The sequence below is a fragment of the Dipodomys spectabilis genome, unplaced genomic scaffold (assembly GCF_019054845.1).
Source record: "Dipodomys spectabilis isolate Male_0828 unplaced genomic scaffold, ASM1905484v1 ptg000024l, whole genome shotgun sequence".
NCBI classification, from domain to species: Eukaryota; Metazoa; Chordata; class Mammalia; order Rodentia; family Heteromyidae; genus Dipodomys; species Dipodomys spectabilis.
Window position 1 is genome coordinate 5,421,716 of NW_024870701.1, and position 18,815 is coordinate 5,440,530.

The 18,815-nt window shown below is 40.1% G+C and overlaps 1 protein-coding gene across 1 annotated transcript in view; it reads right to left on the bottom strand.

Moving 5' to 3' along the window:
* Npc1 (NPC intracellular cholesterol transporter 1) overlaps positions 1-18,815 on the bottom strand; it is a 57,414-nt gene that overhangs the window by 21,554 nt on the left and 17,045 nt on the right. Inside the window, exons 3-10 of the mRNA XM_042675026.1 lie at positions 18,415-18,521; positions 14,999-15,174; positions 9,454-9,621; positions 8,113-8,362; positions 6,269-6,342; positions 5,360-5,730; positions 2,730-2,956; positions 795-895 (exon numbers count right to left, since the gene is read on the bottom strand). Coding sequence (XP_042530960.1) covers positions 795-895; positions 2,730-2,956; positions 5,360-5,730; positions 6,269-6,342; positions 8,113-8,362; positions 9,454-9,621; positions 14,999-15,174; positions 18,415-18,521 — 1,474 coding nt within the window. The remainder of the gene's footprint in view (positions 1-794; positions 896-2,729; positions 2,957-5,359; positions 5,731-6,268; positions 6,343-8,112; positions 8,363-9,453; positions 9,622-14,998; positions 15,175-18,414; positions 18,522-18,815) is intronic.

Genomic DNA, 18,815 nt, shown 5'->3' on the forward strand with positions numbered 1-18,815 from the left:
AATGCTCAATCTTTCTGAAGTTTATTTTGATGGGAAGGAGAAGTTCAAACTTATTTTTCCCTATGGCTAGTCAGTTGATAACACCATCCCTTTATATCATTTAGAGACAGTATTATTACATGAGACAGAGTAAAATTTCAATAAGGATCACGAGGTTTCCTTCCCTTGCCTTGGAGCAAGGGGAAGAAAACCTAGCTGGTATCTTAACTGCCTGGGGAAAAAACAGTTGAATTGGCAATTAGGCTTCAGATGCCAAAGTGTTGCATGAATCAATGCCCCATTTGATTTGGCACCAAGTTGCTTTTTCCACTAGAGAAGTGTCCCAATTTGTACTGGCTGGTTTAGGAAGGGGGGGGGGGAACCTATCAACTTTGAAATTTCCCCAATCTCACATGTTGCTTCCTCAAGATTCTACAGGTGTCCTTACAACTGAACACTCAGGAATATATACAACTTCATTACACTGGGGAAATGGCCTTTGCCTAGAAGAGCTTCTCACATGTAACCTAGTACAACCTCTTCCTTTTCTAATTCTTTCCCGCTATTTACCCTTGGCTGGCCTTGAACTTTAGATCCTTCTACTTCTGACTTCCATGTACTGATATTATAGTTGTATGCCACCATGCCTGGCCCATTCTTTTAAACCCATAATAAAACTCAAAACCAAAGGAATTCAAAAGAGAAGGATTTATGAAGATCACTGAACCTCTGAAATCTTTGAAATTATCTGACTGCTAATGACAGAACTAGGACTCTTTTTACTACCTACGAGAAACAGGAGATCCCTCACTTACCATCATAGCCTCCCAGTACAAGCCATGGGAACACTGGTCCTCCAAATGTACCCAGGCAAGGGTCATGGAGCATACTTGTGTCATTCAGAGAGGCAGGAGCTCTGCCAAAAGATGAGAAAACACATCAAAATTAGAACACGCTTTAAGACACCATAGAGGTCTAAACATTTAGACCACAGCATTATTGGGCCTTGGGCTTCCTCAGTTAATATGTTTGTCACTCACCTCTGGGGGCTCAGACATTGGACAAGAGAGAGCAGATACAGTCTGGCACCATTAGTGGTACATAAGGAAGAGACAAAAGACACAAAAGGCACAATGCCTCCCAAAGGAAGAGACCTATATGGAGAACTCAGTTTCTTAAGGATGAAAATTCAGCAGGGGAGTAGGAAAGAGAGCAAGGTCATAGGATCAAACCTACATAGTTATAATTGTGAGGAGAGGGAACATGTGTGTGACAGGAGAAAGCAAGAGGAGAGTGGTTCAGGAAATGGTAAGCCCTATCTTACAGCATAAGGTGCCCACAAATAGGGTCTCCTAGGATAGTAGGGCTGGAAAGGGCAAAGAGGAGGTGAAGGAAGGGGTGAAACTGTCCAAAAAGAAATGTACTCATTACCTCACTTATGTACCTATAACCCTTCTGTATATTACACCTTTATAATAACAATTTACAAAAAGAAAAAGAATAGATGAGGGCAAAGCAAAGATTCTGTTTGTAGTAAGTAGCTTAGGTTTTTAGCCTAGAGGCACTGGGGAGCAATTAGGGTTCTGGGAAAGGGATGCCATGAGCTGTTTTACAAAGTTGGCTTGGTGAAGTGCAAGAAGGTCTTCAAATGGGAGAGAAACAGGAAGCAGGAGGGCAGTTAGGAGGCCTATGTATTGGCCCCAGAAAGAGAGGCAGGCGGGGGAGAGGAGGAGGGACTTGGGGAGAGAGACTCAAAATGTCATGCCAGTCACCAGCCAGAACTTGCCCTTCATGGCTGCAGGATCAACTCAACCATGGAGGCAGGTGACCTGCAGCTGGAACAGAATATCCTTCCTACAGCTGAGTGACTCAATGTCACGGACATCCTGAAGTTGAAGCCCACAACAGTCACTTGAGGACATTGGGAATAAGGGGGGAAATCAGCAACAGAGCCTCACATTTGAATAACTGGTAGGTAGGTGTCTGTGCTATTAAATGATGGGAAATAGTGTATCTCTGCTTGGTTCTGGGCAGGTCAAGTCTGATGTTCATGTAGGATGGACAGGTAGGAAAGCAGGGAAGGCTGGAGGGTATGGAAAGGTGGGAACAGAAGGGCCTGAGATCATAGGGATGCACATGAGACCACAAACCAATTAGACATCATTGCAACATGCTTTTTTCTCATCACCACCACTCCCTCGTACCACCTGCCATGTTGAGAATGCTGGTTTGGGGCCTATGAGGATACTACACTTATTGTTCAATGAGTACAACTCACGTTTTCAGAGGTGATACCCCTAAAGTAGAGCAAACACAGCCCAATTGTCTTAAGAGTCTCATTCCGATGACAAAACTTGGCCTGGGAGATGTGGTCAATGGAGAAGGACGCTCAAGGAGAGAAGTAATTTCTCTGCTTCCACAGTAAAGAGAAATATCCACTGCAGTTATTTATCTTGCTAAACACCTGTTTCTTAGGACTATACCACTCAGGGACACCAGGCCTACTTGGCATTGCCATTCTTTCTGCTACCCCAAATTCCCTCACAGGTGAGCCAAGGTGGGTGACGATCCTCAATTAGTCACCAGCCCAAATGACACATGGCCTCCTAAGTTGGAGCTGCATGCCAACCCTCCCCACTCTCTAAATGGAGGTTACATGCTTAAAAACAATTAGATATCAAGATACAAAGTTATATTTGAAAGATTTTAAAAAAAAGCACGACAGGATTCCATCTTCATGAATGACTTACCGAACACAGTACAAAAAGTGTGTGTGGAAATCAGCGTATGTATAGAAGTCATCCTGTATTTTGTGGTCCAGCATCAAATGGCTGTTCTGGAAGTAATTTAGCACACTCATAATGGTGCAATTCTTGTTATAAGGTGACAGTGGGGCCACACAGATGTCCTGAAGTGTCACAGTCTCATTGTTATAAAATGCAACAATGTTTTCAATGCCTGTTTGTAAGTCAAGAACCTGAAAGAAGATTTAAAACAAAAATAAGTAAACCCAGAAACACCAGATTTTTTAAGATCTTTACAAACCAGTGCTGTCCTAAGTGGTAAGAAAAATGCTTCAGGAAAATTCTTCCCAAGAAGCGTGAGGATGAAGGCACACCATGGAAATACATTTGGTGGTGCTAAAGACCCATTCTTACAGCGAAGTAGGATGAAGACCCGGGATGTGTCCAGAGATGGGGAGGGGACCTGACCGAGATGGACCTCAACAAAGGACACGCAACCATCTCTCTCACATACTCCTCTGGCTGCCACCAATGAGGTCTCAGAGGGAAGAGTGGAGCAAAATGTCTCATATTTCAGATGCATGATTATTCCTCCTTGCCAAAGACACACCATCTACTGCCTTGCTCCTCACTGTGCCCACGCCCATACTTCCTAATAGAGACCATGCTCCTAGAGGTAAATGACTCCTGTTCAGCTTTTGCAACAAGTTGGGAGAAAGCAATGGTCATTAGGTGGAGAAAGAATTTTCACTAAAGTTGTGTGACTATTTTGATGCTTTTCAATACTTTGCACTTTCTGTAAATAAGAACATTTACAAGAAAAAGTATTCAGTTCATTAAAAAAAAAAGAAGAAGAATGGAGAAATGGCACTGTGGCTCAAGTGGTAGAGCACTTGCCTTGAGCTCAAGAGCTCAGGAACAGTGTCCAGGCCCAGAATTCAAGCCCACGACCAAAAAAAGAATGGACTGAGGGACTGAGTGTGGTGGCTCCTATCTGTAATCCTAGCTACTGGGGAAGCTGTGATGGAAGGATTATGATTCCTGTCCAACCTGTGCGGAAAGCTCAAGAGATCTTATCTTAAAAATAACCACAGAGTTGCACATGGAGTTTGCATTAAGCCCAGTTCCTCAGAAGGAGGAGGCAGGGAAACAGGATTATGAGTCAGAGGCCATCCTGGACAAATGTAGTAAAATACTGTCTCAACAACAACAACATAAAAAAGGCACAGTGGCCACACACTGGTAGCTCATGTCTGTAATCCTAGCTACTCAGAAGGCTGAAATCTGAGGATTGCAGTTTGAAGCAGTCCAAGTAGGAAAGTCTGTAAGATTCTCATCTCCAATTAACCACCCAGAAGTGGTTCAAGTGGTAGAGTGCTAGACTGGAGTAGAAAAAGTTATGAAACAGTGATTAGGCCCAAGCCCCAGTAAAAGCACTAAAAATAACAATAAAAGGACCAGAGTGTGTGGCTTAAGGAGCATTTGCCTAGCCTATACCAAGGCTAAGGGTTCAATCCCAAGTATTGTGGTAGGAGGGAAGGGTAGTAAATGTAATTTATTCACAAGTTCTTTTCTCCACAGCAAGTATGCCTGGGCCATGGTAAGCACTAAAGAAGTGATAGTTCTCATTCCAAATGTACCTTCCACCAATGACAGGAACCTCTATAAGCTTATTTCTAGAACACTCGTCAGCAATGCTCCAGCATCTCCTGTCCCCAGCCCTAGGACAAAATAAAAAACTTCCTATATTCCCTGTATGACAACTGGTTGTCCATCTAGGCTGGGAGCAGGGGCTAGGTCCTTCATGATTCAGATCTCTTTGTGGACTTCTTGGCTCCTTCACAGCATTGGATTCTAGGTTTAGAGAGAAAGAATCCCAAGAGAGCCATAAAACTGCATTAGTGTCTTCTATAAACTGGTGTCAGAAGTCATCTAACCTCATATCCATCAGGGTCCCAGGTCTTCCAAAATTCAAAGGAATATAGCTCAGTAGTAGAGAGCTTGTAAAGCATGTACAAGGTTCTGGGATCCATCCCAAACACCTCAAAAATTAGCAAACAACAGGAGGAAACATCCACCTCCTCTCATCACCAGAGGAGCATTAGTAACATTGAGAAGAAAAAGTGGGTGGGAGATGTCATTACAGCCATGTTGACCTTCATGTCATACTAAGCTACAACTCCTAGCCTAGACACTTTGGGCAATAAAGGTACTATTATTGTTCTCAAAAAAGAAAAAAAAACAACCTTAATCCTTTGGACTTTGTCATACTATTTTCAGTTACCAAAGAAAACAGCCCCTAAATTCCTAAGGTAAATTCCATATATATGTGTACATTCTTTTGTAACAGAAAGTCTGCTCAAGTCTTCTTCTGCTCATCTCAATTTCCAGAAAAAAGACCTTCTGTATGCAGTCAATTTAAAAATGAGCAATAGCAAGATTTCCATTAAGTTCAATGCCCATCATCATGTTCTTGCAAGGTAAGTTAAAATGCCTTTGCTTTCTGTTAAAAGATTTTCAAGTAACATCACTACTTTAAAGTTCAAAAGCTAAACCAGGTAGAACTGGTCAACATGGAAAAACCAGCATGCCTGAAGTTCTCCTGGATGGACATATGTTTGTAAACAGCAGATTACCTGGTGCAAAATCTCGAGATCAAGTGGAGGTCCAAAGGGTACATTGGCTCCTGAAGGGTACGGCTCATAAATGTGTACACTGGTGTGGGGGGCCTGGATAATTAGCTGTTCCGTCCGGAAGAAAGGCCCAAAGTGTGTGTCAAAGTACTCTTTCTCTAGGCGGGCTTGGCTATTGGGGGATGACCAGAGTTCCACAGGATTGGTGGTGACTTGAACAAACACCAAGCCTGAAGAACATGCGGCGATAAAGACCAGCGAGAAGAAAATGATGCAGCCAGGGTTTCGGACGCAGAAAGCCCCCCATTGTGTGAACAGACGCTTCAAACAGCCCTCAAATGCTGCACCAAGTGGGTCACAGCAGGAAGTATCCCCTGGAAGAGAGGAAGAGGAAAGGAATATGGAGGTTAAGAGCCACACTGTTTCTCCAAGTTGGAACAGGGAGAGCATTGGCTCCCAGTTGTGTGTGTCAAACCAGCCCCAACTTCCTCCCCCAACCTCAACTGCCCATGTTCATGATCCTTCTGCCATTGATCTGCTCAGAAATCCACTCTCCTTGGCTGCCCACCATGAATGCTAATCCATTTTATGGAGGAACAAAGCCTGTACATCAGCCTCTGGAAAGTGAAGTTTTCTGACTTCTCTTGACCACAGTTCCCTTTAATCTTGCCCTCAGTGCCTTTGTGGCTCTTACTCCCATCCATAATTAGTTCACTGCTATTATTAACACTTGGTTCTGAAAAGCAATGCTCAGAAGAAAACAATGCCACAAAGGCACAGCTGCGTCCTTGGTACTAGTACACTGTCTCACAGACCAGGTACAATGTTTCTGGAGGAAATGAAGACTCTCAGGCCAACATCTGTTTTTAGGTCAAAGAACCAGCCCTTTAACTTCAGTACCAATTGGCCTACCTTTGTCACTGGCGTTCACAGAAAAGGCTATATTGCTGTCAATGGGTGTGTACTCAGACACAAAATAACGTTTTCTGAAAAATAAACGTATGTAAAGTAGTATTAGTGGACATCATCACAAAGAGGCTGTTATTTTTAACAGCTTGCTTCTTCCAACGGTCTTCCTCCTCCCCAGTTCTCCCCATCTTCTTTCCCCTAAGTTCCCAGGATCTCTAGGCCCAGTAGTCTCAGGAGAAACGTTAAGAAGAGAATGTTTTTCCCAAGTTTCATTGTTTGACTTTCATGCATGCAAATAATTTGACAATATAGGAAGACATTTAATAAACAAACCATTAAGAGACAATTTCACCTTGTCTCCACAGTAGTAACAAGCACACCTAGAGCCCAGATCTTTGTTTCTAACCATTCTCCAACCAAAAGAACAAGAGTTCTTTGAAGAACAGCCAGGTCTGGAGCCAAGAAAAATGTCCAAACCAGAAAGCAACAAAATAGATAATACTGGATATAAGCCATAGAACCAATAAAAGCTTATAATGTAAATAATTGAATAAGTGCAGGAAGAAGCCCAGTTAGTAAATGTAGATGAGTAAAAGAAACCACAATCACCATTAGGCGAACATCATAGAAATAATGGTTGTATGAGACCAAACTACCAGTGAAGAGTGGGTGACAGTTTCAGAAGAAATAAAGTATCATAGTATTCAAGTATCTCATCTCAGAAATTTTCAATTATAAGGAGAAAGAATAGTAACTTCACAGTGGATACCACCTATACCATATGTTAACATCACTGGTATTGAGACACCCAGATATCATGAATCCCCGATATAATATTTTGAGAAAGACATTATCATCATATTTGTGATGTTCTTGTCAATCTAACCATGAGAAAACATTGGCTGAAGCTTAACTTGAAGACATGGTACAGAATAACTAAAGAGCATTCACCAAGAATGCCAAGATTATAAAAAAGGAAAGACAGAGGAACTAGAGGAGACTAACAAAACACAAAAAGTGAATATACTAGGAAGTCCTAAAACCAAACAATGAACATGAAGAACATCAATGGATATAGTCTGCAGTTCAGCTAATATTTTATCAGTGATATTTTCATAGGGTTTTCATGGTTCTGATCATTATGAGTTCTGTAAGTTGTAATACTAAGGAAACTAGAAAAAGGAGATATATAAAAATACTAGTGTAACAGGTTGGTAAGTTTCAAATTATTTAAAAATAAAAAGTTAATGAAATGTACTATCCTAAATAAAGATGCATTACTGAAGAGGACTATAATACTGTAGTTAATAATATTTGGGTCATGTAACTGTAGGTTTCTAAAGAATAGATTAATGCATGATGCTTTGGATTTTATAGAATTCTTAATAAATTAATAAAACTAACTCCAGTTGGATGCCAGTGGCTCACACCTATAATCCTAGCTACTCAGGAAGCTGAGATTTGAGGATCACAGTTTGGAGCCAGCCTGTACAGGAAAGGCCATGAGATTCTTATATCCAATAAACTAGTAAAAAGCCCTATGAGCCCTATGAGCTATGGCTCAAGTGGTAGAGTGCAAGCCTTAAGCAAAAAATGCTCAGGGACAGTGCTCTAGGCCCTGAGTTCAAGCCCTAGGCTTGGCACAAAAACAAAACAAAACAAAAAACCCTAATTCCAAATGTCTAGATGAACTTGACTCTTTACTAGCAACAGGAGCTACATAATCTATGGAATGTTATCCCATGGATTTTTATTTCCTGTTCTGATTAAGATTTGGCAAGTGCAAACTAAAAGTGCCACTTAATTTTGTTTTTATTACCTTTGATGAGGGAAAAAAAGTCACTTACCTATAGCACCACACTGCAAAAAATGCTCCAAAAAACACAAACAAAAATGCCATGTAGGTGATCCACATAATGACATACATGGCATCCAAGCCAAAGATCCTCCAGGGAACAGGAGGGGGTGGGGGCTGGGGCTTGGGGCCACACACAATGGAGCAGTCCTGGCAGCTGCAGGGCCCCGTGATCTCATCTACTGACTCGTTGCAGCCTTTGGTTGCATTTCTCATGGGCTCCATACCATGGATGGAAAGATCTAAAGGAAGGAATTGCATTGAATGGTGATTTCAAGAAAAAAGCATTAAAACTTTAGCAGTAAGTGATATTTATTTTTTTTTAAATTTTATTTTATTTTATTTGAGAACATACTGAGCAGTAAGTGATATTTAAACCCAACAATAAGCACATTCAAATACAACACAACTGCAAGAATAAGAACTAGAGATTTTTGTTTCATTTTTTTAACCAAGTTGTGTGTTGTTGCTTTGTAAAAATTGAAGAGACGTCAATAATTCTGCACAGGGTACTGTCACTGACCACCAACTCACCACATACCAAGCTGATTTTTCCATCATGTCTTATTCCATTCTGAGCAGCTAGGGTAAATGCTAATACTAGGGTAAAGGCTAATACTATACTAGCTCTCTGGGTGCTTCTTAAAATAAGCAAGCAAGCAAATTCACAGGTTAGTCTCTGAATTATATTATCAATCTCTAAAGTCACTTCTTTTTCTTGCATTCCAACTCCCAAACCACCTAACTCAACCAAGGCAGGGTAAATATCCTGGTGGCCTTTATTTTTATTATTTATTTATTTGCCAGTCCTGGGGCTTAAACTCAGGGCCTGGGAACTGTCCCTGAGCTTTATTCAAAGCTAACCCTCTACCACTTGAGCCAGCACCACTTCTGGCCTTTTCTGTTTATGTTGTACTGAGGAATCGAACCCAGGACTTCATGTATACTAGGCAAGCATTCTATCACTAAACCACCCTCCCAGTCCTATTTTGTGCTGGTACTCAGGGCCTCACATTTTTGTTTAGCTTTTTTGTTCCAGGCTAGTACTCTATCATGTAAGCTCTACTTCTATGTCGGACTTTTTGCTGGTTAATTGGAGATAAGAATCCAGGTTTTTTTTTCTGTTTGGGCTGGATGAAGATTCTCAGATCTTAGCCTCCTGGGTAACTAGAATTATAGTCATGAGCCCCTGGCATCTGGTAGTAGCTACCTTTCTTATAGGAGAAACTCTAGGAAGTAGGTATCTGAATTTGCTTATCTTCCATTTGAAGAGTATGATTCCCTAGCTTTAAAACATCATAAATATGTCACATTTGGGAGTTGTTGTCCTTACCTGAAAAAATGGGAGTGATAGTAAATGGTGTCTGTCCATTGTCCTTACTGAACATATACTCAATCCAGTTGGTGGCATTACAGGCACTAGCATCCTTTCCACACAAGAGTCCCAGGGCCTTGTCATTACTGGAGGGGGCCTCCACATCCCGGCAGGCATTGTACATTGCTAGAAGATTTGAAAGGGAAAAAGATGGAGACCTGATGTTAATTTCCCAGCAAGATCTTACAAAACGCCTCTGAAATATAAATGCAAGACTTGATATGCACTGCAAACATGCTAGCCAGCAGAATGGAATGTGGAGCAGTAAACTCTACAGGCAGGGAACTTCCCTTAAATTAGCTTACCAGACCATGCCTGATTCTAAGCAATACCAGGTTCCAAGTAACTCAAAACAAAACACAACAGGAAAGGGAAAGGATTATGACAAGACACTGAGTTCTCAAAACAGTTTCAAGAAGACTCTCAGTACAGAGGAGAGCATTAAGACTCGGGAAAGAGAACCCTAGGACCTTTTGAGATAATAAAGCTGCAGCAGGAACTACACAGCTAGAGAACTGCAGAATTTGCAGGGGAAACTAGCTTTGGGGCAGAGGTTATGTATGAATGAACCCAATACTATTCTCTTTTTTGGTTTTGCTGCAATACAGTTAGGACAACATACTTCAAAAAGACAATATTGATCATGTTCTTTACACAAGGAAGCACTTAGAGTGGGTTCTATACCGTTCATTTTCATTCACACATCCCTGTTTGCTAAAAAGTTCCCAGGATCTTTTCCCTCTAAGTCCCATGAAAGGAGATGATTACATATTCATTTTGAAAAAGAAGTTAGCTAGAATGAATTATCTTTCTCAGAAATCTGAATGTTATTTTATTACTAGATTCTGGTAAAAAAAAAAAAAATGCCAGTTGTCATTCTTTTGAGGTGATTTGTATCTTTTTCTCTATTTGTCTTTGGATTCAAGTTTTTTTAAAAAAAACTATGCTTGTAGATTTATTTTCACCTTTAAAAACATTATTGAAATATAATTCACAAACAGGGTACTAGTGGCTCATGCCTGTAATCCTAGCTACTCAGGAGGCTGAGACCTGATTAAGGTTATTTGAAGCCAGTACACACAAGAAAGTCCATAAGACTCTTATGTCCAATTTAAGCCAGAAATGGAGCTGTGGCTCAAATGGTAGAATGCTAGCCTTGAACAAAAAATCTTAGAGTCAGTGTCCAGGCACTTAGTTCAAGTCCAAGGACTGGCGCAAAAGAAAAAGAAAAAAAGAAATGTAAGTGGCATTATGGCTCAAGTGGTAGAGTGCTAGCCTTGAACAAAAGAAGCTCAGGGGCAGTGCCCAGGCTCTGAGTTCCAGCCCCAGGATTGGCCAAAAAAAAAAAAAAAAAAGCAACAAAATGTAATTCACATACAATACATACAACTTAATGGATTTTAGCATATTTCAATATGCAAAAACCTATCTGCTCAAAAAGAAATTCTGTATTCTTTAGATATGATCCTTGGGGCTGGGAAGGTAGCTCAGTGGTAGAGTGCTTGCCTTGCATGCATGAGGCCCTGGGTTCGATTCCTCAGCACCACATAAGCAAAAAGAAAAAAGCCGGAAGTGGCACTGTAGCTCAAGTGGTAGAGTGCTAGCCTTGAGTTGAAATGCTGAGGGACAGCACCCAGGCCCAGAGTTCAGGCCCCACGACTGGACCCAAAAAAAAAAAAAAAAAGATATGATCCTATCTCCTGACCTTTCAAGCTCTTACTAACCACTAATCTTTCCATCTCTATAAAGTTGATTATTTTGGACATTTTGAAGAAATATCCATATAATTAATGGTCTTTCGTGCTGACTTCTTTGACTAAGCAGAATGTTTTCAGCAGGTTTTCACTTCTCCTGGCAGTTGAATTGCTTGGATATACCCTAACTGGTTAAATGTTTCATGACTTTCCAGACTTTTTCCAAGGAAGCAATACCACTCTATGTATCTATGAACTGATGGCACTTTTATTTTAAAACTTCACACAAGCAACATACTACAGATATTCTGTAACTTTTCAACCAACATTTTTTTAAATAAGTTTTTTATTGTGAAAATACTATACAGAAGGGTTACAGTTATATGAGCAAGGTAATGAGAACATTTCTTATCAAGCATTGTTGTCTCCTTCTTTGTTTTTCCCCTACTATCCCTTCCCTCCCACCTCCTCAACTACACAAACCGCTCTTCCCTCCACCCATCCCTCTACCCCACCTAAACTGTAAAGTTCATTTTTCAACATAGTGCCTTGTACATCTCATTGTTGCAGTGGGTCAACCTGTATCCCTATTTAAACAATTTGTTTTTCCCTTCCCCTCCCCAAATTGTACCAACATCAAATACAGTGAAAACAGGGGTTATACTGTCAGGGAGGGACATACAAAGCAACAACAACAACAAAAATCACATGGTACCTTATAAATATGTTAGGAACAATAGCAAGCAAGAAAGAAAAAAAACAGTTGTGACGTCATCTTTATACAGACAACTAATTCATATATTTCATAGTTTTCAATATTTGATAGGAATATAATGATCTATTTTCTATTAATGAACATTTAATGGACATTTACAAATGATGAACCTACACTGACAAATCACTATCACCCACAGCTCACAGATGACATCTGGATTTATCTTGGTGTATGTTCTATGGGTTGTGGCATATGTATACAGACATGTACCCAGCCTCATTGAGTCAACACAGCAATTTCACTGCCTAAAAATCCTCTGTGCTATTTGTCTCTTCTCTCTCACTAGCCATTTACAACTACTTTTTACTCTCCCTCAAGTTCTGCCTTTCTCAGAATGTCAAATTTGGTATCATATGTTGTACAGCCTGTTCAGATAGGATTCTTTCACTCAGTAATAGGATTCAAAATTCTTCCTCTCTTCATGGCTTGATGATAAATATTATTCCATGTCTGGATGTGTCAGTTTATTTACCCATTCACCTGCTGAAAAACATCTTGATTGCTTCCAAGTTTTGGCAATTGCAAATAAAGTTGCTATAAATATCTGTGTGCAGACTTTTGTGTGGATATGTTTTCAACTCATCTTGAGTAAATACTAGGAGCATGACTACTAGATCGTATGACAGGCATGGTTTGACAAGAAACCTGCCAAACTGTCTTTCAAAGTGACTGTCCCTTTTTGCATTCCTACCAGGAATGAATAGGATCCAGTTCTTCTATATTCTCAGCAGCATTTGATGGATCAGTGATCTGGACTTGGGTCATTTTATTAAGTATGGAATGGTATCTCACTGTGACTTTAACTTACAATTCTTGGCTGGCATATGATGCCAGGCATCTTTCTTACATACCTATACCTTCTTTTGTAAGGTTTTGTTAAGGTTTTAAGAAAAATATTTTGGACCACAGTCTTAATAAAATATACCTTTTGCAAAAAATTTCCTCCCAGTTTGTGACTTGTCTTCTCACTTCAAATTTGTCTGGATATCTCTATTTTTCATAATCAATAATACTACTATGGAAGTTCTTACATGGGTATCCCTATTCACATGTACTAGAAGTTTTGTAAGGCAGGCTTTGGTAAATAGAATGAGATGTGTGTTTATCTTTAGCTTTACTAGATATTAAGAGATGTTTTTCAAATGGTTTTCAAACATTTGCAACAAGTTATGAGGAAGGCAGCTTATTAGCATTCCTGTTGTTCCACATCCTCACCAAGAGTTGGAATTGCTCAACTTTTTAATTTGTGCCAATCCAATAAGCCCATTTCTACAATGACTTGTAATAATACACTGGTTATATATCAGCTGCTACATATGTAAGTTATTCTGGAGAGCATGTTCTTGCTCCAATCAGGATGTCTTTTTTTTTTTTTGGTCAGTCATGGGGCTTGAACTGTGGGCTTAAACGCTGTCCCTGTGCTCTTCAGCTCAAGGCAAGCGCTCTACTACTTGAGCCACACCACCGCTTCCAGATTTCTAGTGGTTTATTGGAGAGAAGAGTCCCACGGACTTTCCTGCCTGGGCTGGCTTTGAACCACGATCCTCAGATCTCAAGCCTCCTGAGTAGCTAGGATTACGATTACAGGTGTGAACTACCAGTACCTGCTTGGAATACTTTTTTTTTTTTTTTGCCAGTCATGGGGCCTTAACTCTTGGGCCAGGGTGCTGTACCTCAGCTCTTCAGCTCAAGGCTAGCACTCTACCACTTGAGCCACAGCACCACTTCTGGCTTTTTCTGCTTATGTGGTGCTGAGGAATCGAACGAAGGGCCTCATGCATGCAAGGCAAGCACTCTACCACTGAGCCACCTTCCCAGCCCTGGAATACTTTTTCTATTAAACTTTTCCTGTTATAATTTTTTTTTTGGTCCAGTCATGGGGCCTGAACTCTGGGCCTGGGTGCTGCCCCTCAGCTCTTCAGCTCAAGCTAGCGCTCTACCACTTGAGCCACAGCGCCACTTCCAGCTTTTTTTCTTTTTGCTTATGTGGTGCTGAGGAATCAAACCCAGGGCCTCATGCATGCAAGGCAAGCACTCTACCACTGAGCCACCTTCCCAGCCCTCCTGTTATAATTTTTAATTGGTCATTACAATGAAATGTTGTATGTTATTTATTTTATTTGTTCTGTTGGTCATGAGGCTTGAACTCTGGGCCTGGGTGTGGTCCCTGCATTCTTCAGCTCAAGGCTGGCGATCTACCACTTGAGCCACAGTGCCACTTCTCGTTTTCTGGTAGTTAATTGGAGAAAAGAGTGTCACAGACTTTCCTGCCTGGGCTGGCTTTGAACCGTGATCCTCAGATTTCAGCCTCCTGAGTAGCTAGGATTACAGGTGAGCCACCAGTGCCCAGCATCTGTATTTTATTCTTCTTATAGGTGAAAAATTTGATCTTATTGACATATTAGAGTAGTCTAAAACATTTTGTATTTAGTTGTGTCTAATCTATCTTTCAGTCCATTTTGATGACTGTTTCTTCTTAAGATCCACTTGGTTTTACTTCTAACTTGTTCGTTCCTTTTCTATAGCATTCTACTCTTCAAAATTCTTTAATTTCATTTTCAACAGACTGTCTTCTTTCGGATTATTCTATGATCTCTAGTCGTTGGGGGCCCATTTCTTCTGTTAGTAGTTTCTGCTTACATTCCTGTATGATGACCTATTTCCTCAAAATCAAGACCACTTCTTCTCTACTAGCTACTGTCCTTTCTACCCCATCTCCGAAGCTTTACAGTAATTCATGAGCTTAAAACAATTCATGCCTGCTAGAACCAAAGTTTCAATGGTTACACAGGTAAGATACACAGGTAAACTTACACATACGAAAAATTTCCATATGTTAAACGAAATTTAGGAAGGGGGTAAAATAAATGTTTTAAAGAGATCTATTGGTGGTAGAAAGTGTTAAGGTACAAGCAAAGCAATGGTAATGCAATATAATTTTACACATAATTGACAGGAAAACAAAAAAAGAACAACTTGATGCATTGTCAGGTTTTGTTTTATTTTTTAAAGAGAAAGAATTAAGCTTACTTACCATTAGCGAAACTCTGTCCAATATAGTACTCTAATGCTTTCACGTTTGTTTTTGTCTGGTTTGTAACAGGATCAACAATATCTTCAGTTTCTGTAACATTCAGAAACTGACTCTGTTGAGGGCTACATGTCAGCTCACAAAACAGACTCATTAGGTTATAGAAACAGGATGGACATCTAAAGAAAAAAAATCATATTTTATACGTCTTCATAGATAAGGCTAGTAAAAATATGATTTAAAACAGATACAGAAGGGTTGGAAGTATGGGTCAGTTGGTAGAGAGCTGACCAATGAGCAAAGTATCAGGTACCAAGTTCAAGCCCCAGTCTCATGCTCCAACCCCCCCCCCCCCCACCAAAAAAAACTCCATCTTAGGTACAGAGTATGTAAATTTTTCTGAAAAAAGACATTTATTTCTACAGAAATGTATTTACCTCACAAATTCTTAAAACCTCAGGTTACTTTAACATGAAAAAACAGCTTTTAAAACTTCCCTAGCTTTACAACATTAATTTTGTTCAGATATAATTTCAAAGAGAAATATGTTTTCTTTAATTCTGTTCTTTGTAATTTAAAGATGTTTTCCTTTATCCTGGAACTGTGATAATTCTGATTAAGGAAAAAGACACCAAGCATCAGTGGTTCATGCCTATAATCCTAGCTAGCCAGGAGACTGACCTGAGGATTGTGTTTCAGGACTACCTTGGGCAGAAAACTTCACTAGACTCTGTCTCCAAAATCACCAGCAAAAATAAGGCTGGAGGCATGGCTCAAATGGTAGAGCACCAATTAAAACAAGCAAGTTGAGAGGTGCAATGTCCTGAATTCAAACTGCAATACTGCAAGTATCGCTCATAAAAACGGGGAAAAATAAGTTAGCATATTACAGTTTTCATCTTTAACTTAATAGAAGACTTTCTTCTAAGCCCTAGATAATAATTCTAGGCCTTCCTAAAACACAGGAGATTTCCTAACAGCTTGTAAAGATAAAAGAACAGCCCTTATGTAAGGTCATGGGTTTGAGTCTTAGCATTGCCAAACAAAAACAGAACAGCTGTGTTATTCTCTGGCTGCATGTATTTCAGAAACATGAGTTTTTCAAAGCGCTAAATGCTGACTACTGTCCTTCAGGTTCAAAGTTTAAGCCCCTACCTGATATGTGGCAAAAGGGGTCACATTCCTCTTTGGTCCAAGGTTACCTACACAAGCTATTGCTTTATTTTACTTAATTCTCCAAACACAAATAATTGAGATGAGTTTCTACTAGGATCATGGACAACACAGAATGAGGAAGATGTGAAAGAATCTAGTGAAAGAAACAGGCACACACCTGAACTCTTTCTAGAAGCTTGTGCAGAAATCTTAAGAGCCACTTTTGGATAGCACAGTTTTCTTCTGTTTCCATGAATTACTAATCTCTATAAATGCTACTTCATTTCATCTCTACTGATCATCAGCTTCACAGCTGCCTAAGATTCCATATGCCAGACTGTCCTATTTGCTAGTATAAGTAAAGTTTTGGTATCTCTGATGTCATGGGGGAAATTTTGGCTATATGTTGATATTTAAATCTATAATGCCCCACTTAGAGAAGTGCTAACTAAATATGTTCCAATCAAGTGACAAAGGCTCCAATCCAGCTACATTGAAGTCTAACAACAACCTATAATGACCCAATTAGACCCTAACTTTTTTTTTCTGCCAGTCCTGGGGCTTTTCTCAGGGCCTGGACACTTTCCCTGAGCTTCTTGTGTTCCAGGCTAGTGCTCTACCACTTGAGTGCCTCTTCTGGCTTTTTCTGAGTAGTTATTGGACTTTCTCACAGACTTCCTTGCCCAGGATGGCTTCAATTCTGGGATCTCAGATCTCAGCCTCCGGAGTAGCTAGGATTACAGGCATGAACACCAGCTCCCGGCAGATTCTAACTCTTACCCTACTATTACTTTATGTAAAATCCCGAGAGAACAATTTAGTGATGGTTTTCCACTCTGTATTATCCATTTCTGCTAAAAAGCAGGGTTTCCTTGGTGGAAGCTGGCTTATGCTAGCCACCTACAGTGATAGCTGCAAAGAACATTTTCTTCTCTTTACATTTGCTCCTCATCCATTTTTATCAGTGAGCTGAAATCTGAAAAAAGTTTACAAAGATATCACAATCTACTGTTGTAAAGAGTACCACCAGCTTGTTCTTTTGCCCATTTGAAACTGCTAGGTAGGCCTATAGAAGAATAACTATTGTGCAACCCATTTGCACTAGCTTTGTCATAGAGAACAGATGAGCAAAATGAACTTTGACAGACCAGTCAAGTACACAACAGCAAGCTTAGCAGTCCTAAGGTACTAAGGACCTGATATTAACACATTATTTCAACACAGGAAGAACACAAGGGACATGCAAGGCAGGGGAAGCGAGGAGAAGGAAACAGCAGCACAGGACTGTATGGATGTAGACAGGGTCTTGCAGAACCCGAGAGGTCTCAAGAACCTCTCCTCCTCACAGAGCACCAAAAGTTCTTGCCTGCCTTTAGAAAGAATAACATGTCGTTTTCAGGGAAATGGATGGGCCTAGAACGAACCATGTGAAATGAGATAAGCCAAGCTTAAAGACACAAACAGCACATGTTTTCTCTCAAATGCAAAGCTAGATCTAAATACACTGGGACATGATGAATTATACAGGAGTCTAGGCATTCACGCACACTGAGACCAAAGGAGGATATTATTAGGGGAAGAATACAAAGGCACAATGCCTATGTGCTTCTGATCACATAAAATAATATTTATCAAAATGAACTCCAGGAAATGGAAACAAAAAGTTTTCTTTGTTTTTTTTTTTTTTTTGGTCTTGTTTATTTATCTTTAGGAAGGCTCACGCCTGTAATCCTAGCTACTCAGGAGGCTGAGATCTAAGGATCGCGGGCAGGAAAGTCTGTTAAACTCTTCTCTCCAATAAACCACCAGAAGACCAGAAGTGGTGCTGTAGCTCAACTGGTTGAGCTCTAGCCTTGAGCTGAAGAGCTGAGGGACAGCGTTCAGGCCCAGAGTTCAAGCCCCACGACCGACAAAAAACAAAACAAAACAAAAACAAAAGAAATGTAGTCTTTGCCTGACTTAACTGTAAAGCCTCTGTACACCACACCTTTATAATAACAATTTTTTTAAAGTTCCTGCCTGAAAAAAAGCTACCCACAGCGCAGACACCTTGTGAGGCGAGGACATCTCAGAGGAAACCAAGTCTGTAACTCGAGGAGAACAAAGTTAAATCAAGATTACTTCCCTTTTATCTTTGACAAGTTGTAAGAATGCGTTCTTAATAAAATAGATCTAAAAACTTGACTTTTAAAAGGAAATCAGAAAATTACTGATACCAAGGTACCCAAAACCCATTGGTTCTATTTGCCCAGCAGTCAACCTACCTAGACAGAAACTGCAGAGGCAGCTGCAGGTTACTTTTCAATGTCTGAAGCTGCTGAACATCACAACAGACACTGACATTGTCATAGAAGAATCCTGGACAGAGTTCCTTTCAGGAAAGAAGACATGGAAATGAAAGCAGTAGAGTTAGAGGAAGGACAATGTTTCCTTCTTATGTAGCTGAAAAGTTCTTGCAGAATTCTTTTAACCATATTATCAATAAACTAGGGATTCTCAGGTAGAAGCCATAGAAATATCTAGTGTTTTTTTCTTTTGAGATTTGTCTTCTCTATGACATTTTCTCTTTTCTATTATTTTTGCTCTTCTCATATTGTATGTGTGTGCACATGAATGGTTATTTAGAGATAACTCTCTCATGGACTTTCCTGCCTAGTCTGGCTTT